This window comes from Podarcis filfolensis, assembly GCF_964270895.1.
Source record: "Podarcis filfolensis genome assembly, chromosome: 12".
Taxonomy (NCBI): domain Eukaryota; kingdom Metazoa; phylum Chordata; class Lepidosauria; order Squamata; family Lacertidae; genus Podarcis; species Podarcis filfolensis.
In genome coordinates, this window is record NC_139614.1 from 37,760,114 (window position 1) to 37,785,235 (window position 25,122).

The following is a 25,122-nucleotide window of genomic DNA, read 5'->3' on the forward strand; positions in this document are numbered from 1 at the left end:
CATGAATGGAAATTAGCCTCCCAAGTGTTCACTGGAAAAACAAAGGCAGAATGCTTTTAATTCAGGGAACATAGCTTTGCGTTGGCCTTTGATCAATGAATATGCATGTCTGTGAACGTACGTAATATTCTGTTGTATTATGTATATATACATAAGCATACACAAATGAGATGAGTGTCAGTTGACATTTTAAATGATCCTGATATGTCAATAAGGTAATTGTCTTGTGGCGGTGCACACACTTATGGTTATGGTTATATTTAAGACGGGGTTATGGTTATTATATTCTCAATCACCTTCTGCATCTCTCTTTCAAGGTGATGTACATAATATCATAAAAAAATAGCTAAAAGGAGTTATAAAACAGCACAAATAATAGTGGCAAATGAATTTAGCAAACTATTCAGCGGAGGCCTCTGTGGCAGAGACCTATTCATCTAGCTTGGAAAGCTTGACAGAACAAAAAAAAGTCTTCAGTTGTTTCTGGAAGGTGCAGATAGCTGGCACCTCTATAGGAATGCTGTTCCACAGAACAGGGCCAGCCGCAGGCCAGATATCTGTGGATGTGGCACCCAGGCAAAGACAATTCCCGTAAGTGCAGGAGAACCTTGCTTCCCCACCTATGCTCACACAAAGCCCATAGACACACAGCAACTATAGGAGAGGCTGTGTGTAACTCCCAAATCCCCCAAATAGTCCAGAGGTCCCCAAAGTGGGGTGTACCGCCCCCTGGGGGGGGCAAAGGGATTACTTAAGAGGCAAGGTAGGGGGCACTGGAGTTACAGTGAATAACTATCCAGCTTAGAAAACCTGGTATCACTGGATCAAATTCAACCATTTTGTTGAATTAATTAAACAAAATAGTTTTAATTGGCTTTTGAATAAATGTGCAATTAATTGTTACGGGTTTGAATTATATTGTGTTGTTGTCTTCCTTAGTGGGTTGTGCAAACCACTATTCTGAATAATGCTTTTTACATGGTAGGGTAGGGGACGCTGGGGATGAGTTTATGGAACCAAAGGGGCAATGGCCTGAGAAGGTCTGGGAGCCGCTGATCTTGCTCCAGCCTTCTTTGTATTGCTTGCGTCTGAAGGATAAGCGACTTGTATTCGAGACTGGATGGCATTGTGGGAGTCACACCTATGTACCTGTGCATATGCATTGGGTGGGGAGAGGATTCTGTTGAATTCTCAGGGACCCTTCGTCCCTGAGCACCTTTCATAGTGCAGTGGAAGCTCCTTGCGGTCTCTATGCCTAAAAGCTGCTTTCTTCATATTTACGTTTTCTTCCTTCATAACTAGATTAAGCACATTGGACAGCTGTTGGATAGCCCAGTCAGTAGAGCATGGGACTCTTAATCTCAAGGTTCTGGGTTCAAGCCCCAGGTTGGGCAAATGATTCCTGCTTTGCAGGGGGTTTGACAAGAAGAAGAAGAAGAAGAAGAAGAAGAAGAAGAAGAAGAAGAAGAAGAGGAGGAGTTTGGATTTGCTATCCCGCTTTATCACTACCCTAAGGAGTCTCAAAGTGGCTAACAATCTCCTTTCTCTTCCTTCCCCACAACAAACACTCTGTGAGGTGAGTGAGGCTGAGAGACTTCAGAGAAGTGTGACTGGCCCAAGGTCACCCAGCAGCTGCATGTGGAGGAGCGGAGACACGAACCCGGTTCTCCAGATTATGAGTCCACTGCTCTTAACCACTAAGTTCCCTCCCAACTCTACAATTCTGTGTTCCTCCACCGAAGGTTCTGGTTGAAGGCAAAACACAGAACACTCCACAGAACTACGTCATTTAAACGATTTAATTACATACAATCCACAGGCTGTTGGTTAACAGCAGCAACAAAATCTGGTGTCAGCAAATACCGCCAGCATCTGCATGGAGGGATGTCTGACCAGTGAGCAAACACAAAGGAAACAGAGAATTCCACATCTGCATTAGCAAACCCTAGTTAGAGGACTGTTTTAAGCAGCTTTCCACAACCTAATGCCCTCCAGGTGTATGGGGCTACAACTCCTGGCTGTTGGCCATGCTGAAACATCTGGAATGCACCCATTTGGGAAGGCGGATCTTAAAGAATATGTACTTTGCCACCTTGGCTGCAGGATTCCTTTCGTATCAGCCTGCAGTGTTGTATTTTTAGACCTCAAGCCTTCAAAGGATCATGTATATGGTGCGGAACAGAGTCTCTATACCAGAAGACACAGAGCAACTTATCTTCATCATAACATACCTTGACAGATTTACATTTCTTGTGTTAGAGAAAAAGATCAGGAGGTGGGTGAACTGAAGAATTGCTTGGGGAACACTAATACTCTTTCCTCCTGGATGCGATTCATTTGTGATTGATGACTTCTTGTTCTTTCCTTCCTCTTCTGCCTTTTCAAGGAAAACACACACACACACACACACACACACACACACACACACACACACCTCAGTTTTAAAGTGGTATCCACAGTCTAGCTGGGCAGTTAGAGATAAACCTGGCCTTTGGCGTAAGCATTTTTGACAAATACATGGCTTGGAGATAATGAAGCATACTTTCCCAAATCAGAAGAAAAATGAGCTTGCAGAGCTTTATATATCTACGAGGAATTGCAGAAGCACTACAAGGCTTCCAAAGGTCTGTGTGTGTGTGTGTGTGTGTGTGTGTGTGTGTGTGTGGTAGAAATTCTAGCAAAGTTGTTACTCCTGAGTATGCACACTCCAAATGCTTGAAGTTGATTTTGAAGGCTCAGTTTACACCTTCAAAGAGAATACATGGGAGTTTTCCTTTGGCTCATGGGTGGGCAGTCCATAACCTATGAGCCATACATGGCCCTCAAAAGTTTATTGCAACCTGCGGGGACCCCCTGGCATTTCACTGCAGCAAAACCGAAGGCTTAAAACAATGCAAATAAATTAAATAAAGATCCCTATTTCCCCCGTCCTTTTTCATGGGTGTTTTTTTTAAACATCCTCAGAGCTTCTCCAAGCACTTTCCAGATTAAATCAGCCAGGTTCCACTTCTGCAGTTCCCCAAACAGCCCAGTCTGTCCTTGTTTTTGATTCCTTGTTGTTATAGCAGTCCTAGAGAGTTAATTTCTTGTAGTCCTATTAATAGCCGTGCTCAGTAGCTGCTTGCAATGCTGTCAGTGGCTAAAGACACAACAGTCACCAGCAATCTGTCCCAAGTGCTGCCCACATGCATCAAAATGGGACAAGCAGAGTAGCCAGCAGCAACACTTTATTGCTTAATAATAAAAGCATGGGTGTGCAAATGGTGTGTTGATTTGGTTTGGTGGCAGAGAGGGAAGATGGAATGCAGTTGGTTGGAAGACAAAGGAATGACTTTGGGAGAAAGGAGGGAAAAGGTAATTAAATGAATTGAGTGGGTGGGAGAGGGAAATTTACTGATTCTACCATGTCCATGTTCCCATCTTGGCCACACCTACTTTTCCACATCCGCCACACCTACTTTACCATGTGGCCCCCAGAGAGTTGCCAATGGGTCAATATGGCCCTCAATCGAAAAACCTCACCCACCCTTATTCGACCTGTATGGAATTCTTTTTATGAAATGCCTTTCCCAGTGAGGCTTGCCTGTCTTTCTTCTCCTTCTCCTTCTTCTCCCTCTTTTTCTACTTCCCTCCAGCAAATCAGTCGGCTGGTTTTTACTCTGATGATTTTATTGCTCTCTGCTGGTTTCCATTGCTGAATTTTGCTGCATTGCTAGGCTTGCTTTATCTTGATTGTTATTTTATAGTTTTACCCTTCTTTACGTTGTGTAATAATCTGCCCCCAGAGCATGCTAGTTCGAGGGTGGTGCGTGCATTTTTTAATGTGCAACATGCACCAAAAAAGGCAACTGCCTACAAAAATGCAAACTGCAGGAGAGAGGCATGAGTACATATTGTCACCAACTCTTAAACTTGGGCAATTGGACTGTTGTGCAGTTGTGCCTCTTCCTCTCTTTGTTGCACCTAGTCCTTTTTGTCTTCTTGCTATTGTATGTCTTGTGTTTTGTATGAAAGCATTTCCTTTTGCATTGTGGTGAAGTGACTATATTGAGTGCATCATTAAAGACGGCCTTCATATATTTAAATGCATAACTGCCCCAGTCATGTAAGTGGGTCGTCAACGTGTTGTCCATGAATGCCAGTGTGCCTCTGAGCACTTGTGAAAGGTCTCAGTAAATGTCCTTTTAAAAATCCACATTGTATGAAAGATGGTTTGCTCTCCCTGCCCACTTCCTATTTGTACTGGCACATCCCCTTAAACATGCCCATATTTCATTTGGGACCGGTCACCCACCCACCCTTCTGTTCTGAACAGAAGAGATGTTTTTGCTCTGTGAGTGAGCATCCTGGTGGGTGACAGAGGTGCCATTCTTTTCATTGATGGAGAGGCTCGCCTGCGCCATTTTGTGGTCCTGCCTCTTAAAGCTCTTCTTGTGTCTGACAGCCATTTTAGTGTTCTGCCACACCCCCAAGGCCCACTTAAAATGGGAAGCATCCAATGGAAAAGAAAAAAGGGAGAGTTTCAAGAGCCCGAAGGGTAATGTACGCAGAACTGCCACCATCACATTTCCTTTAATCTGAGACAAGTCAAAACCCAGGAATGTAAATGCTGAAATATTGGCATTTTTGTGCTTGATATTTTCTCTTATTGACTGAGTAGGAATGGTAGGATTATTCTATTTCCATTCTGCATCTATTTCACATGTGCTCATTCGTAAGTCTGTTCTGTCTTATTTTTGCCATAATCTGTGATCCGTATGGAAATTCACATTTTAAAATGCATTTAAATGCCTGTTTTGTCGCACAACGCTTATATCATTGCATATATTATCTTGCATATTTCTAAAAAATACTTTATTCTAAAATTTGCCTTTTTGCATTTTTATTATTATTCTTTTTAGTCGAGAACTCTGAAATTCAGGGAAGTGTGCAATGCAAAGAATAATTATGTTATGATCCATGCGTTATGATCCATCCCTGGGGGGTGCGAATTAGGCTAGTTTGTTAAAAAATGTGGACTAAATGAAATCCTCCTCCATCGCCAAAGAGTGACAGCCAAAGAGCCTCTGTCAGCACCTTCTATAGTGCTATATCTGTTCTACATAGACTGCAGTCTTAAAGATATTCACTTGTACTGAAATCAATGTAATGTACTTCCAAAAGAATACACTTTTCACTGGGTCTTAAATAGCTTATTCCCCCTGTGTATGCATGAACAGTCCATGGATAGGCATTAAAAACTAACCATACAGGCAAGCTAGAGTTTATAAAAGAAGGCCCAGTAGCTGATGGTGTGGTGGGACAGTGGTGCTCACTTGGCCTCCCAGCAGTTGAGTTGCTGCTGCGATGGAGTGAGGAGGCAGGGAGGTCAGCAGAGTGCAAAGGCACTGGCAGGAATACCATATTGGCTTGGCTGGTGTGTTTGCACTGTGCTGACCTCCCTTTCACTTTCCCCATCTCTTTCCTGGTAAGCAGCAGCTGACTCAGCTGTTGGGAGGTCAGGAGTACCGCTGCCTCACCATATGATCTGCTACTGAGCAGGACACTTTCATACCTCTCTCTCCTTCCTCCTTCTTCTGTTCCATCTTTACAAACATCACAGTAACTTTTGGGAGGCACACAGCCATTGCATAACCATCACCAGGCACTACTGCTTAGGATGCGTTTAGATTCATCTATCAGTCGACCACCATCCATTGTGGAAATTAATATTCTACACCAACTGAAAGTTCCTAGCACAGGATTTTGATATCTGGTGCTCCGGCACATTAGCCTGAGCTGTTAAAGGAAATTATGCTGGTGTTTCCCTGGTCATTTTCCTATATGTACACTACACGTCCAGTCATAAATGCCAGTTTGCTAGCAAAAGTGTAGCCATTGCAGAGGGCAGCATGGAAATGTTTTGACATTTGATGACAACCTTCATTATGCCAAAGAAGCTGCCTGGTTTGTCAGCCTGTGGGAAACGGCAATGCCCAAAGACAGCTGCATCATTTTGGCAAAGAGATATTTAATGATTCTCTAGGGTGGAGGAACAGCAGATTCCCTCCTAGCACAATAAGCAGTTGAGTGGTCCCAGCAGAAATGATTGAATGGCAGCAAGAGTTTATTACTCATTGGGGATGCCTAAACTCCTCCAGGTTCTGTTTTCCCTTGACCACTGCTTTATGCATTGCTGAAGGCTGTTCTGATGGCCCTGGTGGTATAGGAGAAGAGGCAAAAGAAAAGAAGCAATGGGAACGAATAGCCTTCCAATTTATCTTCTGAATATTATGTACATTCCAAAATGCCAGCAGCCATGAATTGCATGTACTCTGATTCTGCAAGCCAAAATAGTTGAAATTATTAAAGGCAGTGCCAAAGAGATAATCAGGCCATCGTAAAGCAGCAAGCAGTTTTGCTCCCCAGAAGAGAGTTTGGGGGCATTTAAAAAAGTAAGGCTTTCCCCCTTGGAAAGGGTTTCAGTTCCCTGGATTTTCAGCTGTGGTGGGCTGCTTATACCTGCTACTGGGCAACTGCCTTGTCTCAAGAAGCCCTTGGACTTACTTGATAGCAGTAGCAGAGCTGACTGTGAAAAGCAAACATACACAACTGATTAGAATAGCTCTAAAATCATATATCATGTACATTACAGTCATTTTTGGTATCCATCTCTCAGCCTTGATATGTATATATCATAATTAAATTCCCCTTTAAGTTCAGATAATGATCTAAGGGTAGGTTCATTTATATGTCGCAAAGCCCTCTCCAGTGAGGTGCATCTGTCTCCAACATTATTAGCTTTCAGGAGAAATTTGAAACCCCAGACGTTTGGTGGCTGAAGAATATGTTCCTGGCAATCCTGAGATCACTGGAAGAAATAATATTTTTAACTGAAGCTGTTTTATAAATTTTGTTTTGTTTTGTTTATTATTGCGGGTGTGCTTGCTGGCTGGGGGTGGGGGGAAGAAAGGGTGGGATATAAATTCAATCACCCAGTAAAATAAAATAGCTTGGGGTGAGGGAAATGGTGTTTCCCTCTAGGAAAGTGAAGCTACAGAAGATGCCCAGCCCAGGTGAACATTTGCCGTCTGTTTAAATCATATAGGAGAAATGGATGTGATTATGCCTCCAAGCATCTGTACTAAACTATTTTAAATGGACTGCTTCAATTTACACTGACTTGTATTATATTGATATCAATAGAGCTAATGTTGCAACCTTATTTGCTAGGAAGTAAATCCTGATGAGGGGAACCTGCTTACAAGCAAACATATTAACAGGTATTGAAAGCAGTTTAAACACCGGTATTCTGTGTTTGGGTTAATTAATTTACCAATCTGGTTGTTAGGTGGTCAGTCTTCTCTGTCTTGTGCTAAAATCGGTAACATTTATTCACCTTGATTATAACCCACCAATATGACATTTCGTCTGCAAGCCTCTTAATGTTTCTGCTATAAATATTTTAAAGATAACGTGAAACGAATAATGCAATGGCTGTGTCAGTCTAATTTCTTGTACCCGTTTGTTTTCGTTTCTAGAGCATTAAGGCATCTGGTCTCGTTCTCTTGGAGACTATCCTGTTTGGGTCACTGCTTCTTTACTTCCCGGTGAGTTACACTGTTTTGTTCTTAAGGAGTATAAAAGACAAGGCCGTGAGCTGTGCATCAGATGCAGTGCTTCCCTTCGATGTTTTGCAGATGAGCATCTTCACACACCCCTGTCCTCACATGAACGATCATTGCCTGAAGGGCCCTCATCTTAGAGGTGTGCTTAGGTAATTTGAGACTCTGGGCTTAAAAGGTCTCATTGGAGGTTAGGCAGAGATCTTTAGACCAGGGCTTAGGAACCTGTGATCCTCCAGGTACTGTTGGACTCCATTTCCCATCAGCCCAATGGTCAGGGAAGATGGGATTTGCAGCCCAATGCATCTGGAAGGCTGCAGGTTTCCCATTCCTGCTTTAGATGGTAGTGCGTATTTACTCTACCCACTTTAAAGTATGATAAGATAGCCCTGCCAAGTTTGGGATCCGCTGCAGCTCCTTCCTGCTAAGTAGAGTCTGAAGCCCTTCTCTCATGGCACCACTGCCTCCCCTTTATACATTCCTGAAATCTCTTAGACATGGGCTGCTCACAGTAGCAATTAACACTGCAGCAGCCTGTCCCACACCATCCTCCGAAGAATTGTGGAGTCGCCACAACCATTTCCTTTTCTTCTTTTTAACTTAAGGGTGTTACACGGTGTACCCAGATCCATTGTAGACTATCAGCATCTCATAAACAGGAGCTGGATCAAGGCAGAGCTATATAAAAGGAAAGCAACACAGGGGCACACTTAGGAAAATACTGAGCTTCCGTGGCTCCCAGTCTTATGTATTAGCCAACAGGTTGTGAAAAATAGCTTGCAGACTTTGTGCATCCCCTCTCCCCTCCCCTTTAAACAAAGCTATTGATGCCTAAACTAAGCTACAAAATCTGTCTACTGTTCTTTCAATATGTCTTGTATATAGAAGGGGAACCCAAATAATCTGTTGCCCTTCTGGCATTTGTTATAAAACAGGGAAATTGACTCAATTCCCCCGCCCAACATTCAAAATCAAGCAACATATATAGACACTGGATTTTTCAGAAAACATACTGCTATTTTTGTTGTACGTGGGTACACTGTGGAACAATACAAGAAAAGAAAGACACTGATTTGTTTTGGTTAGAACACCTACCTTAGGGAACAGATGGCCATTATAGAACATGTAAAGGAAAGATGCTAACTACCTTTGCCTATTTCTAGCCTCTTACATTTCTGAGATGAGAAAAGTGGCATAGAAAAACAGGAAGAGGAATAAAGACACATCGTTTGTTTAACAAACCATGAGTAAACAATCGGTGGTTCCACGGTAATCAAGCAAACCATGGTTTCTACAAAGTTTGGTTTCTTTTTTCCAACTGCTCTTGCCTTGTGCCTTTGTAGTCTGTGGAATGTCTAGGCTAAGGTGTTCAGAGTAACCATGGTTAAGGAGAAGGTACTGGATTCACCTGTAATGCCAAGCAATAGTTAAAACAAAGCAAGGTTTGTAAGCAAACAACAAACCATGGCTTCAGATCTTGGTTTGTTGGCTGTAGACAAACCTGTAACTATAATTAAACTGCTGTGCAGGGTTCATACATAACACTAAGCCATGGTTTAGTCTTACATGTGACCCAGGCCACGCATAGTATATATGTTAGGAAAAGTATGGGAAGAAGGAAAACTAAGGGTAGTTGTACAGTTCTTCTCGAGTTTGTTCATGTGGAAACATGCTGAGGCGACAGTTTTCTGTTAGATAACTCTGTTTTCATCTCCTTGATTGAAATAAACATTTGATCTTGCCATCCAAGATTTATGCACCAGCTTGTGGAGCTTTGTGTATAAAGCCTATAATGAGGCCTAGATGAAAAGCTTCTTGCATTTAGTTTCTGTCACCCCTTTATTATCTTTTGATGCTTTTTCTTTCCACCCGTCTGTTGCCAGTTGTTTCAGTTTGCATAATAACTACCACTTCTAGTGCCCAATGCATCCCTGTGAAGTCTGTTGTTGTGTTGTTGTTTTTTTAAAAAAGAAAGGAAACCAAAATTCCAAAAGTAACCCCCTGCACGCTCCTAATACCATAGCTCTGTTAAGATGACTGGAAACAGAGCACACTATTGCCCCGTGTTATGTCTTCTTGTTCTGAAATCTCCCCCAGATGAGAGCACTCAACTCAGGAGTTCTCTCAGAGGCCCCAAAGCCTTGTCTTTCCTTCAGAGAGATCTTGGGGGTGGAGGTCGTTGGCTCCTAGTCTAAGAGGCTTAGGATGCTTCTCATCTTTGAAGTCTCCCTGGGGACACTGTGCAAACTTCCTTCTCCCTTCCCTCCTCCCTCAGTTACTGTTCCTGCAAGGCAGGGGTGAGGACCCCTCCGCTTGTTTGGAAGAGGGATTCCTTGTTAAACCACTTGGGAAGGGGTAGCTCTGTGAGAGGAATGGGGTCCCCTAACAACTCTCAGCACCCATAACAAAATATACTTGGTGGGGGGCAGAGCCATGACAGCTTGCAGTGTTATGATGCTGCTTGGAATGTATAGTACAGATGGGGCCCATGTGTGTGCAAGCTGTACATGAGTATATTGGGGTGGGAACTGTGGCCTTACAGATGTTCAACTCCAGCTTCCATTGGCTCAATCCAGCATGGCAAATAATCTGGGATATCAGGAGCTGTAGTCCAGCAACATCTGGAGGGTCAACAGGTTCCCCACCCCTGCTGTATATATGCGTGAATGGGGACTCTCCATTTTGCATACCGCATGCATACATGGCCAATAAAGCTTCTTATCTGGTCTTTCCAAAAGTGAACCAAAGCCCCAGGGATAAACATTTTTGTGCAATAACCCCTCTTGGGTTTCAGGACTCATCTCCTAGGGCAGCATTACTTCTTTTAATAAAACAAAACAGTGCACATTTCATTGCATTTAACAAAATTCTCATGCCACTTAATTGTAAACAAAAATCTCCAAGTGCTTTACAAAGAATGTAAAAAATATACATCGTAGTGTCAATAAAAATCAAAGTAGAAAAATAAAATTGAAACACGAATAAAAGCGACATTTAAAAATATACATTATAAGCTAAATGTACAGATTAAAATTGACTTCAACTTTACATGTTCATTGCATCCATCCATCCCTGAATGGAACTAGTTTCTTGTATGCATTGCTGTTCAAGCACATGGAAGGAAATGCCAATGAAGTAATAGAATCATAGAATTGTAAAGTTGGAAGGGGCCACAAGGGCCATCCAGCCCAGCCTCCATCAATGCAGGAATCTTTTGGCCCAACGTGGGACTAGAACCCACAGCGCTTAGCTATCCCAAGTCTATGAGACTTCCTTCCTCGTCACTTGTTTAGGATGAGTGTGCGGAGAACATAAAGCAGGTTGGCCCTAATTAAAGCGAATGCCACTTGGCATGTCACCAGGATGCTTTTGAAAATTTCATTTAGTGGCTTTATTTAGAATTTAAAAGAACTGACCTTAAGCAACTTTGCTCAGAGAGCCATTAATTATTATGATACTTATTAGCTGAGGGATGACATTTAAGAACACCGGTTTCCCTTTAATACCTGCTCCACAGAACAGCTAGAAAAGTAATTAGAGTTGCACACTTTGATTTCCCCTCCCCTCCCACAGTTTATTCTCCTGTAATTAACTTTATACATCTGAAGTAACTAGAAGCTCATTTGAACACCAGAAAATGTCTTAACGTTAACCAACTCTCTTATTGTAGAGCAGGCATAGGCAAATTCTGGCCCTCCAAATGTTTTGGAACTACAATTCCCATCATCCGTAGCTAGCAGGACCAGTGGTCAGGAATGATGAGAATTGTAGTCTCAAAAATCTGAAGGGCCAGAGTTTGCCTATGCCTGTTGTAGAGAGACTAAGCTGGAAATGCCTGTTGTTATTCTCCTTTTGGCATAATGTAACTGTGTTCATTCATCTATCCCCTTCATATGTTATACACTTGTTATATCCACTTGTATAGACAACTTTCCAATCCCACCACAATAAAAACCCCCAGAAAACAAATTCTGCTTACATTTAAAGAGCTCAAGGTGTGGCATTCACAATTCTCCCTTGTCCCATTTTATCCCTGTGTGGTGGGTCGGACTGAGAGAGGCAGTGTCTGCCCCAAAGTCACCCAGGAGGCTATATGGGGATTTGAATCCTGCTCTCCCAGGTCCTAGTCTGGCATTCTAAAAAATAAATAAACCTTGCTCTACATCTTTAACTCTTACTTTTACACAATACAATCATACTTGTAATGTATAATCTACTTTGGCCCATAAAACAGCTACTGCTAGAATGATCTATTGGTCAGGACCAATATACCTAGCCTAGGCTACCTCAAACTCAGCCCTCCACAAGTTTTGAGACTACAATTCCCATCATCCCAGACCACTAGTCCTGCTAGCTAAGGATCATAGGAGTTGTAGGCCAAAATCATCTGGAGGGCCGAGTTTGAGGAAGCCTGAGCTAGCCCATCAAAATATGGACACCGGTTTTATTTTATTTTTTTAAAGAGAAATACCTTTGTTCAAAAAGTACAACTCTTGAGTATGAAGAGGTGAGTGCACCTCAGGTGTGGGGAACCTGTGGTTCTCCAGGTGTTGCTGTACTCCAAGTCCCGTCTTTCCTAGCCAGCATGGGCAATGGTCAGGGATGATGGGAGCTGTATCCAACACACTTATTCAAGCTGAGTTCTAGGTTGGTTGGTTGGTTGGTTGGTTGGTTGGTTCTTTCAGCCCAGCTCAGTGGCTTGTTTGAGGAGTAAACCCTACACAAATCTGGAGCGGAGACCCTAAAATGGTTAGATGGCCTTTTATGCCTCCTTCTGGAGCTAAGCTGGTGCCAAAAACATTGCTCTGCTTTCCTCTGGGTGACATCAGTGAGGCCAAGGGGGAAGGGTCTTGTCATCTGGGCAGCCCAGGGCCTCCATACATACTGCTCCAGCTTGCGCCCCGAGGAGGTCACTTTGGTTCTGCTAGCTCATTGGTTTGAGTTAACCCCTGGAGGCACGCTCTGTTATCCCTCAAGACAGACAGATGCCAACAACAACTTGAGAAGCTTTCCCTCTGCCTTGCCTGTCTTGCATTGCTCTGCCTTGCATTGTCTCTCAAACCCTTCCTTACTGAATTCAGCCGCCGCTGAGACATTGGTAACTTAACAGAGTTGTTAGCTGGGTCTATACAGATCCCTGATGGGGCCTCTTAACACATGGCTGCAGCAGGCTTTCCCCAGCAAAAGGGAAGAGAGTCGTGCTTGGCTGTGGTTAAGCAGTCAGAGAAGACACCACAAATCTGAGAAGCTCCAAAGATTGGATTCGGGTGCTCCCGGTGAAGTAGAGTGACCAGGTGAAAAAGAGGACAGGACTCCTGAACCTTCTGCACTTGTACAGAACAGAGGATTTTGGCTGGCGTAATTGCATGACAAGCTGCACGTGCTGAAATTCATCTCTGCAGCTTTGAAAGGTGCAGGAGTCCTGACTTTTCCTTCACCTTGCCACCTTGCTGGAGAGCTTCCGGCCTAAGCAAATAAAAGATCCCAAGTAAGACTCTTTGTACTAAGAGCTTTTGTTCTTTATTGTTCCATTCAGAGGCAAATTCACTAACAGCGCAGCATCGCGCTCCATAGGGGAAATGAAAGGAAAGTGATGTGTAGTCTGAAAGCCAAAAAGCGACGATTAAAAATTATCAAGGAGGGGAGATGCTATGCTATAACTTTTCCTTCAAGACACTTTATTAAAACATTCATTTTTAGTTAAGCAGGCACATACCACTTAATTGAAGCACTCTGGCAGCAAGTTTGTTTATTGCTATTATCTACACATCAGCATGGGTGCTTATTTCACGTTATAAATAGTGGGCTTTTATTTCTTCATTAAATATTACCGTATAGTCAGCTGCAACTGAATGGGCTAGACTGCTCTTTACACTCCTTCAATTTAGGCTGCGAAAGATAAGTAAGCAGCGAACTCAGAAAGATAAAGTAGCAGCGAACTCAGAAATCACTCAAGAACACTGGAAAAAGTGCAGCTCCCAGTGTCCAACCCTCGTTCTGTTTATGAACCAGGAAGGGCTTATGTGATTCACCTGAAGCTGCTACATATCTTCTGTATGTCTTTTGTTTTGTTTTATAGGTTATCATTTTGTACTTTGAGCCAAGCACATTTCGCTGTGTTCTCCTAAGATGGGTTCGCCTTTTGGGATTTACTACTGTTTACGGAACTGCTACACTCAAGCTGCACAGGTACTACATATGTTATCATTTTTGTTTCTGGGTGAAGTGTAATTTCTGTGTAATTTCATTTTGCGTATGTGTGCGCGCACATGTACAGAGGAGATTGCAGTGATGATCTGTGATTTTTATATTTTTGGGGGGCACGGAAAACAGACTTCTTCAAAGTTTTCATCTGCCTTCGGAAGCCTATGCTTAATTTTCCCAGTAGTCTAGAAACCAATAGCACAATCTTACTGATGGAGGGGAGCGCTTTGGCTGCGGTGGACTCTGCCTTAAGAGAAACTCCAGCTTGCTGCCACCAGTTTTCCCACCAGCAGAAACTCCTAAAGCATTTAGGGGGGATTTTGGGATTGGGTGGGGATGCTGGAGGTTTTATACCCACAGGTTCTGAAGCCCTTCAGATCTCCTGAGTAGGGGTCTAATCCTTGGGTCTAATCCTTGGGTTTCTCCCTTGTACTGCCCTGGAATGGTGCAGGAGAAACAACTGAGTAAAAAATAATGCCCCCCCCCCGGCTGCTGCAAGCAGCAGTGCTTTTGATGTAACCGTGGATCCTTTGATCCAGACATAGGCAAACTCAGCCCTCCAGATGTTTTGGGACTACAACTCCCATCATCCCTAGCTAACAGGACCAGTGGTCAGGGATGATGGGAGTTGTAGTCCCAAAACATCTGGAGAGTCGAGTTTGCCTATGCCTGCAGTTTGATCCATCTTGGGCAGGAACTGAATTGCTCCACAAGAATGTTTGTTTATGAGAGATATTTAATTATACACTGGATGAAACTATTGGAAAAGTTGCCCTTGGAGGAAATCCTTTAATAATGTACGTTCTGCGGTGATGTGGAAATTTCAGGAGCAGTAACAGTACCTAATCCACTGGGAGTCAACTTTGCATTAATCCACCTGGCTGCTGTCAATAAATTCCTTGGTAAGATGTGATTGGTGATTAAAGCTTTATCTAGAAATGGTTGCCTAATAAGGCAGTAATAATAATGATGATGATGCTATCAAGGTCCCATTTGAGCATAACCATGTCGATCTCATTTGAATGTTTCACAAAAGCTGGCCTCTTTTACGGGTTTTTGGAATACCGCTTACCTTTCTGTGTTGTGGAATGGGGCCAGCCTGCTGCCGTGGCAGCCTTGGTTTTGAATATTTCAGCTGCAGGGAGATGTTAACAGCCCTCTCCCCACAGCTGGAAAATTTGCCCTCTAAGGCAGGGGCAAATTCACGGAGAATATATCTGTCAATGGCTACCAGCGATGATGGCTGTGCTCTTCCTCCACTGTAGACGGCCATATGCCCCTGAGAGCCAGTGGCTGAGAATCAGAGGTTGTTGTACTCAGGTCCTTCTTGTAGAGGCATCTGGTTGGCCACGTTGAGAACATGATGCTGGACTGGATCGGCGATTGGCCAGATTTATTTTATTTACTAAATTTGTATACCGCCCTATACCCGCAGGGCTCAGGGTGGTTCACAAGATAAAAGTGCAATATAAAAGCACAAGATACACAATCAAAAGAAAAAGGAAAACCAACCCAATACCCTCACAAACATTTTAAAAGGGCACTGGATGTCAATCAGCCAAAGGCCTGGTTAAAGAGGAATGCTTTTGCCTGGCACCTAAAAGTGTATAATGAAGGTGCCAGGCAAACATTCCTGGGAGAGTATTCCACAAACAGGGAGCCACTGCAGAAAAGGCCCATTCTCGTGTTGCGACCCTCCTCTCATGGAGGAGGCACACAAATAAGGGCCTCAGTGTCAGGAGTGCGTGCAGGAGCCAGGCCCTGTGACCAGTAGGGCTTTGCAGGACTGGGGTCTTCCTAAGTTTGTTCTGGAGAGGCAAGGAGCGGCTGCACAGGTGAGGCCGCTTGGTAACACACTGCACCTAGTGGCTAGAGCCGGGAAGGGATATAAGGTCAGCATTTCCCTTCGGCTCTTTGCCACAGCAACACGTTTCCTGCCTTGCTGTGTTTGGCTTCTTGCTTCCTGATCCTTGGACCTCGGCTTCTTGGCTGCTTGCTTCTCGACCCCTGGACCCTTGACTTCATGACCCCCTGCTTCCTGACCCTCAGATCCCTGGCTTCTGGACTCTCGTTCCTGCTCCCACCCCGCCATCTTGCCCCCGGTCCCGACATCCTCAGCCGGGACTTCAATTGCCCATAGACCAGACCGTGACACTCAGAAGATGACCTCAGGTTCATATGGAAAGAGGCAGTCCTTGAGGCGGATCCAGCAGGGCTCCTCTGATGTTATTACAACAACATATTGTAGTAGTCCAAACTACAGGTTACTAGACAGGCAAAGCCAGCCAGGCTACCCCTGTCCAGAAAGTGCTACCATCTTTGAGCTACCGACTGAAGCTAGCAGAAGGCACATTGTGCCACCAAGAGCACTTGTGCCTTCAATGGCAGTGTTGTCTCCAACAGTGTCTCCAGGCTGGGCACCTGCCTCTTCATGGGGAGAATAAGCCTATCCAAAATAGGATATATCCCACACTTCTGGACAGAGGAGCAACCCACAAACAGTGTCCCTGTCAGTATGTTCTTTCAGTCTGGATTTTCCTGAATACTTATTTTAATTGCAAACTGATGTGGGAATGGGGAGAACTGTATTTAAGACTGGAGAAATGATAAACCAAGAGGCATTGAAACTGCCAGCTTCATCCATCCTTAGCTGCAGCTTGACCCTGTGCCCAAACCACACTGTGTAAAAAAAAATATATATCCCATCATTTCCCTGTGGATTATTTGTGCACAGCTTGGAGTTGTACTGTTGCCCTCTCATTCCATTTGTGCATTTGAAAACAGAACTACACAAATTATGTTTACTTTGGTAGTAATGCCTATACTTGCCACACTATGATCTTTGCTGCTATATCACTTGTAGCATTCCAAGCAAAGAGAGCTGCCAGGCTTACATCAGGCTTCAAAGCAAGACTAAACGGTTTACAGAAGTGTTAATGGGATGTATCGCTGCACAGCTTGAGGTCACTGGTTATGCTACAGAAGCAGCAGCTGAAGGCTTGGAGGCTTTTTGTGGGAGCCTGGGAAATGACAACGGAGCTCTGCTTTGGGCAGACATATGAAGTGGCTTGATGCTGGATTGGGGCCAGACATTGAGGACCTGATTAGACTTTGCATGATTTGTGTGTGCGTGTGTGCGTCCTCTTTTGTTGCTGCTATTGTTAAATTGCGGTTGTGCAAGGGAGCAACTTGATTCCATAGCATGTGGGGAGAGGAAACGTAACCCTTTCCCCCTGGTGCAATCCTGATCTGCATCAGGGCCCCCTGTACCACCTATTTGTCCCAGGATCCACCACAGCCGCTGTTTGCTATTAGTGCTAATGACAATGGTCTCCTTGGGGCAAACAGCAGCACCTGCCTTCCCCGTGTGTGTTTGTGTGTCCAGATCAAGATCATGGTGTAGTCAAAGGATTAAATGCTTGTCCCCACCCACATCATGGTCTTGATCCAGAATGGATGCGAAACTCAAGATGAACAGCCAAAGGCCAGTCACATCTACTTTGGAATTCAGGGCACTCGTCCATTTAGCTCAGGATTGTTGATTCTGACTGGAAGCTGCAGCAGCTGTCTAATCTCTCAGGAGAGATTTTCCTCAACCCTGCTCCTTTTTTACCTGGAGATTCTCAGGATTCTCTGGGGGCTTCATTGATGCAAAACATGTGCCCTGCCAATAACTTCTAGTCTGTTGATTGTTTTACTTGTTTACAGATCATAAGAACACACAGGCGAGTTGTATTTTTGTTATCTCTTTGATGGGCTTGGCTCCTAAGGCTGCAGTCCTGTAACCCACAAACTTAGATGTAAATGCTAGGGAGCTACTTTTGAGTAGATATCTGTAGGATTGCACAGCTAGATAAGTGAAGATAAGGAAGTTCATGGAAAGAAAGTGCTTCCTGATGTTTGGTCAGAATCTCCTTTCTTGTAATTTGAATCTAGTGGTTTGGGTCTTAGCCCTTGGAAGCAGTGGAAAACAAGTTTGCTCCGTGTTCCATGTGACAGCCCTTTTCAGGGGTCAGCAAACTTTTTCAGAAGGGGGCCGGTCCACTGTCCCTCAGACCTTATGGAGGCCGGACTATATATTTTTTTGGGGGGGGGGATGAACGATTCCTACGCCCCACAAATAAGCCAGAGATGTAAAAACACCAGGCCCCACACACTGGCAGAGGAAGAGGAGTGTGGGGGGAGCCCACTGTCCCCGGCAGCATGATCCCCACGGCGCCATCGCGGCTGCCCCCCCTCACTGGGCGCCCTGCCCCCAGGACGCACTCCCTGCCCCTGCGGGCGGTGCACCCTGCCCCCGCCTGCTCTCCGCCCCCGGTGCCGGAGCATGAAGCTCTGCCACTGGCCCCACAAATAACCCAGAGATGCATTTTAAAATAAAAGGACACATTCTACTCATGTAAAAACACGCTGATTCCCGGACTGTCCATGGGCTGGATTTAGAAGGCGATTGGGCTGGATCCAACCCCCAGACCTTAGTTTGCCTACCCATGCTTTAGATATTTGAAGCTAATGGTATGGCTTTTTTTGCTGCTGCATCACACTGTTGTCTTATATTAAAGCTTGCAGTCTACCAAGACTCCTAGATCCTTTCTGCTTGTACTGCTGTCAAGTCAGATGCCCCTCCCCTTTAAAAATCCTATATTTGTGCATCTGTTTATTCCTGCTTAAGTTCAGAAACTTACATATACCCTTATTGAAATGAAGCCTCTCCCTTTGGAATAAAAAAGGTGAACGAGGGTAGTATTCGGGAAATTGTAAATCTCCCTTATCCACTAGAAAAAGGATATGCACTTCTATTTGAAGCACAGAGTATAATTAAAGGAACTCATCTCCACTAGAGCTTGAAGTTAATTGATCTGTTTAAGTGACAATAATCAATAGCATGCATAATATATGCAGAGGTAAAGTCTGGTCTCATGCAGGAGCACTCCACAGCTGGGTACCTTTTTGCTTGCAGAGCCTCTTGCCAAAGTGAGCTTAATCAGAGCAGAAAGAATCTTTCCTTCTGCCATAGCTTTTCAGAGGTTGGCAGTGCACATTATTTTCCTATCAATTTACCTTTGTTTTTTGGCTTTTTGAAAGAGATGGGTCATTTCCATCTCCATCCCATAGGAATAGTCCTCTAGCTGCCAATCTTTCTCAGCAGTAAGTCTCACTGAACATACTTGGACACGCTTTGGTGTAAACGTGCCGCAGGATTGCATTATTCCAAAATGTCTCACAAGACTTTTCATGCAACGGCACATGCATAGAAGTTAGCTTTGTTGTTGTTATATTCAGAATCAACTTTCCACCAGGCTCATGAAAGCCCATTGGTCTTTCTGTGGTGAAAAGCTTGACTTTAGTAATAAGTGGCTGTTATCTAATTAATTTACTTGGAAAACCCACTAGAAGAATTGCATAGTGTCATATTAAATGGCACTGTTAGTATTCTTCCAGCACGACTTCTCAAAGTGCCTAGTAAATCAGAGAGGAACAAGTGGCTGGGGGTGAGGGGACTTTCTTGAAGCAATGGCTTTCATTTACTAGAGAAAACCCTTCCATATCAAAGCAGAAAAAGTGAATAAATTGACAGCCAATAAGAACAAAAATAGGAAATATTTTTAAATTTATTTTGTGTTGCGTGCATGGTACCCCCCAGCAGTCTTTTGTGACGGGTGCCCACAACATTTTCTCAAAATTCAAGATGTGCCCACTTTGTTCAAAAAGGTTCACGATCCCTTTTTCTAAATCATTTATTAGTTTTGGAGATTATTAGGAGCCTTCGCTATGCGCAACTATACTACTGACTAAACATGCACAGCTAAGAAGGTGAATTTTATTTTTTGGCTCTGATACATTTTTAAAACATATCTGTGTTTTTGTTTTTTAAAAGAGAGCCAGTATAAAAATATATTTCCTGCATGTGAAGAAATTTGTCATGAAACTCCTGTTGGTTTTTAAACAGCAAAAGAAGTTATCTAGGGAGCAAGCACTGCCTGAATTTTGAACAGTGCCACATCTAATAGCTTTGTTCTCTCAAGCCTAGTCTGAACTGGCAGGTTGCTTGGTTCCACAAGGTTTTGCTATAAGAGGTGCAAATTCAGCTGAAACAGTTGACTCCAATTTGGACCCGGTGGTTATAAAGGAAGTTTTGAATGCATTGTGCAGGAGAGGATTACTAGAGACCATGACTCAGATCTATTTTCATGTGCAAGCTTCCTGATAAATATTGACCTTGAAATCTTTTGTACTCCTTGTTCTGGAAAACTTTGATAAGAGAAAAAGTAGGCAAATGGCTGATGGGTGAGATAGTGATCTCTCAGTGCTTTTTAGAAGCAAATAATTAGCTTGCCCCAGCACCAATACAATATGAAGGATTTTATAATTGTTTAAGAAGAACACTGTGACAAAGACAGCGACCCATCTGTAATGTAGGGTGTATTAATATTTGGATGTACACTTTGAAGGCATCCCACAAGATGTGACCTGCACAAGCTCCTGTCCAGGTGGACTTTGTCTGCGATTGTTTTGAAGGCCCTGCTGAGTTCAGCTCTGGAGTTGTCACAGCCCCATAACATCCCAAGGGCCACATTGCTCATTAGACAACTTTCTGGGGGCCACAGGCAGTGCCTGACAAGCTCATTTTTAAAAGCAACATGTTCTAGTTCTAGTCTATCCTGTCCAAAATGGAACTAATTTCACTATGTCCTTTTACAGAATTAACTAGTTAAGTTCAAGTTCCTCCAAATGAAGCTTTTAGTTTGTTAAGAAGTTTGTCCTTAGCAAATATAAAAATAAAATAAATCAGCATTCTTAATGTTACAAGCTGCCGTGCTAAAGTATGGGGCCCGAAAGCAAATAAGGGGCCACGCACAAGTAATAAGATGTCTGACAGACGGAATGTCCACAGGTGAAGCTTTCCCTATGATAGTGTTTCCATACTAGAAAAGGCTTACCCTGTTTAATTTGTGCCAGACACACAACTGTTAAAGGCACAGTGCATCATTTACTGTGTTCCTGGACCTACGTTTATTGCTGTAAGATGCTCCTGTTGGAAGAGAGTGAATCTCCGCAGCAGGGAAGATGCCAAGTGCCCTTAGCAACAGCAGCACCTCCGTATCCACCTAATAAGCCTTATAATGTTGTTTTGCAAACAATTCAGATAGTGTATGTTGAATAATTGATGGGTGGCAGGGATTAATGGCTGCCCCTCCCCCAAATAATTCTTCCATTTGATTCTGATGAAGCATGAAGCTAGATCTAATCCTGGAGATATCATCAGTTATTATTTGTATTGTCTGGAAGACTTCTTTGTTTTTTGTATAGCTGCTATAGCTTGCAGAGTTTATAACTGTAATTTGTAGTTTTGCATTTGATGCACATATGCCCACATTTGCTTACATGCATAGTTGTTCAGCTTCAAATAATCATTCTTTTTGGCATCATTTCATTGTCACTTTGGTTCCTGAGACTTTGTTTTTCCTAGCCAAGAAAGCAGTTTTCTATAGATCCCTCAGGGCACATATGCGTGAGAGCTTTGGCTTCCTGTCCAGCACATTTATACAAAGCAAGGGATGTTACCTAATCTGGCAAAGAATAAAAATGTGCTGGCTCTCCCGTCAGCCCCATCTGCTGTGTAGATGGGTTGCAAATCAGCGTCAGCTGGTCTTGGAGCACACTTGGAACTGTGGAAAGCAAATGACACTTAGCAAGTCTGTCCGGCTCTCTTAAAAAACCCTGGGCGGACAGGCAGACAGGTTCACAATCAGGTGGCAGAAAAGAGGCATATACCTAAAGCAGTGGGGACTAACCAGTTTTCCTCCAGATGTTGCTGAGCTACAACCCCTGTCATCTCTGACCATTGGTCATGCTGGCTGGAGCTGGTGGGCACTGTAGGGCCACAAGTTTAACCACCTTCTTAGGTTCTTATCCTGCCACCTGCAATGCATCATCCATCAGTAAGGTAAAGGTAAAGGACCCCTGACAGTTAAGTCCAGTCGCGAATGACTCTGGGGTTGGCTGCTCATCTCAAGAAGGACACTGACAAACTGGAACATGTCCAGAGGAGGGCAACCAAAATGGTCAAAGGCCTGGAAACGATGCCTTATGAAGAACGGCTAAGGGAGCTGGGCATGTTTAGCCTGGAGAAGAGGAGGTTAAGGGGTGATATGATAGCCATGTTCAAATATATAAAAGGATGTCACATAGAGGAGGGAGAAAGGTTGTTTTCTGCTGCTCCAGAGAAGCGGACACGGAGCAATGAATCCAAACTACAAGAAAGAAGATTCCACCTAAACATTAGGAAGAACTTCCTGACAGTAAGAGCTGTTCGACAGTGGAATTTGCTGCCAAGGAGTGTGCCAAGGACCTTCTTTGGAGGTCTTTAAGCAGAGGCTTGACAACCATATGTCAGGAGTGCTCTGATGGTGTTTCCTGCTTGGCAGGGGGTTGGACTCGATGGCCCTTGTGGTCTCTTCCAACTCTATGATTCTATGATCTCGCTTTACTGGCCAAGGGAGCCGGCATTTGTCTGCAGACAGTTTTTCCGGGTCATGTGGCCAGCATGACTAAGTCGCTTCTGGTGAAACCAGAGCAGTGCACAGAAACGCCGTTTACTTTCCCGCCGGAGCGGTACCTATTTATCTATTTGCACTTTGATGTGCTTTCGAACTGCTAGGTTGACAGGAGCTGGGACCGAGCAATGGGAGCTCACCCCATCACGGGGATTCGAACCGCCGACCTTCCGTTCGGGAAGCCCTAGGCTCAGTGGTTTAGACCACAGCGCCACCCACGTCCCAATATCATCCATCAGTAGCTTCAGCCATATTGCAAAGACATATATTTTTGCCCTGACCCGTAAGCTGGAACCTCGCTATTGCTCAGTTTCTTTCTTCATAATTCTGATTTCTGTTTTTATAGTACTATCTCACTGTTCTTTTGTTTCTATTTTATTGTACTATTTTATGTTGTGTTTTTTGTATCTATACTGCTAAGAGTTTTTTTAAAAAAAAAACAGTTTAAGCAGTTTAGAAATACTTGGGCCAATCACTGCCTCTCAGCCTAACCTAGCCCATATGATTGTTGTGGTAATTAAATAAGGCAGGGTAGGGACCAGATACGACACCTTGAGCTTCTTGGAGAAAAAGGTGGGGTGGGGAGGGGCGGTACCTCTAGCAGGGGGCACATCATGCTCCTTCTGGTTTAGTTTGTCTACCTTTGGTCCCCACCCTGCATTCAGCTCTCACCTGTGGCTCCCAGGAGATGTCAGCATGCGACCGTGGCCACACCCTGGGGAACAGCTTTGACTGGCCAGCTCAACCAGGTAGGGGTAGCCGATGGGTCTCAAACCCTCGTTGAGTTGGGGACTCCCCCTGCATGCAAATATGGTCATACCTCATGTTACGTTTGCTTCATGTTACATTTTTTCAGGTTGCGTCCCGCGGTGACTGGGAAGTACCGGATAGGGTTACTTCCGGGTTTCGCCAATCACACTTCGTACATTTGCACAAGCGCCAAATCGCACCGCGCACCTGCGCAAATATGGCGCTTCAGGTTGCAGGCTTTTCATGTCGTGAATGGGCCTCCGGAACGGATCCCGTTTGCAACCAGAGGTACCACTGTACAGGCTCCAGCGGATTGAGCGGACGAGACCAAGAGTGGTTCCAGTGATCAAGAAGGGGGTTTCTGCACATGCTATAGAGGGACCTGGAAAGGTAGCCCTTCAAGAGAAGGAAAACTCTGATCCTAAACTTCCACTGGGAAAAGAAAAGGCAAAGGAGTAAACCCTACACAAATCCAGAGTGGAGTCCTTGTACTCCTCCTTCCAGCATTTCCTGCAGTCCTGCTGGTGCCAAGCATATTGCTTTCCTTTGGGCCCAAGGACCTCCATAGACACTGCCTAGAGAGGTCGCTTTGGTGCTGTTAACACAGCACCAAAAATCCCCAAACCCGGTTCCATGGGTGACTCTTGAGTGAACTCCCTGGGATAGTTTATTGTTGCACAGTGTCTAAATTTATTGTTGTACATTGTTTTAATTGTCTGTTTTAACCATATTTGCACATCAGTTTCTAATACTGTGAGTGTCCTCTATTTCAGAGGCTTCTACTCTGCAGCCTCTTACAGTTGTTTTAACTGTGAGTCTTCTAGTTCTTACGCTCTTACAGTTGTTTTAACTGAATGTTTTTATTTGTTTTTAGTTTTTATCTGTTTTAATTATCAGGTTGTTTTTTTTATCCACTTAATATTCTATTCTCTGACTGCTGGTCTATGACTGTAATAAACTGATTGATTGATTGATTAACACAGCGGTTTGACTTCATTCCCCGGAAGTGAACTCTCTCAGCGCAGACAGATGCCAACAACAACGGACACATATAAATAAATAAGATAAATAAAATAAAATAAATCCTGCTGTTGGCACTGGAGATTTTTGGGCCTAGCTGGGCAAGGGAGCAGATTGATTTGGGCTGTGTAATTTTCAACTCCTCTGCTCTTTCCTTGACTCGCCCAAAGTTCAGGCTGGTGCAGTTCATCATTTTCTCTCTGACTGCAAGCCAAGGCCCCCAGTCAGAGCAGTGTGTGAGCACAGCCTGTTAGGAAGCCAAGTAACAGCAGAAAAGGAGGAGGAGGAGAAGGGAAAACACTGCCCTGGCCAATCTGTTCCCCTCTTTCCTGAGCCATCTTTCTCTCTCTCTTCTCCTTCAGACTGCCAAGCACAGCTAAGCAGCACGCGAACAAGCCCCACTGGGAAGGGAGACAAATAACAGGGAGGAGAAGGGAAGGCACTGCCAAGCTGCCACGGCCCTTTCTAGTGATGGGGGAGAAATATGACTTAGTTCCCATGTAAAGGTGAATGTACCCAACCCGCACTTTCCAAAACAAGGTGCGAACCAAAATACAACCATCCTTTGAACCTCTCCGAATTTTGCAAAGAAGTTCTCTAGTCAAGTAATGTGTGGAAAAAAACACATATCTTAAAGTGTGCACATTGTGTGTGTGTAAATAACAGAGAAAAAGGTGTGTTAGGGAAGATTTTGCTTTGCAAAATTGTTTCCGCTGGGCAAGATTGCACACACGAAAAAGTGTATATTTGGAGAAATTTGCACTGAAATGCTGGTGAATTTTCATTATTACTTTTTTTTAAATAAAAAAATTGCAAACTGATGTGGAAATGTGTAGAGCTGAAGTTAAGACTGAAAAAAAAGAGAGAATCTAAAAGATGTGGCACAGAAAGAAAAAGAGATGGGGATAGAGGAGGGGGAAAGCAAGCTCTGGTACCAGTTCTTAAAGTTATAGTTATGACATCCATTGGGGCTAGGAGCCATTCAA

General features: G+C 43.9%; 1 protein-coding gene across 1 annotated transcript in view; it reads left to right on the plus strand.

Annotated features, from left to right (window-relative positions):
• Positions 1 to 25,122, plus strand: part of GPR158 (G protein-coupled receptor 158) — a 118,090-nt gene that overhangs the window by 65,073 nt on the left and 27,895 nt on the right. Inside the window, exons 5-6 of the mRNA XM_083579296.1 lie at positions 7,521 to 7,589; positions 13,684 to 13,793. Coding sequence (XP_083435422.1) covers positions 7,521 to 7,589; positions 13,684 to 13,793 — 179 coding nt within the window. The remainder of the gene's footprint in view (positions 1 to 7,520; positions 7,590 to 13,683; positions 13,794 to 25,122) is intronic.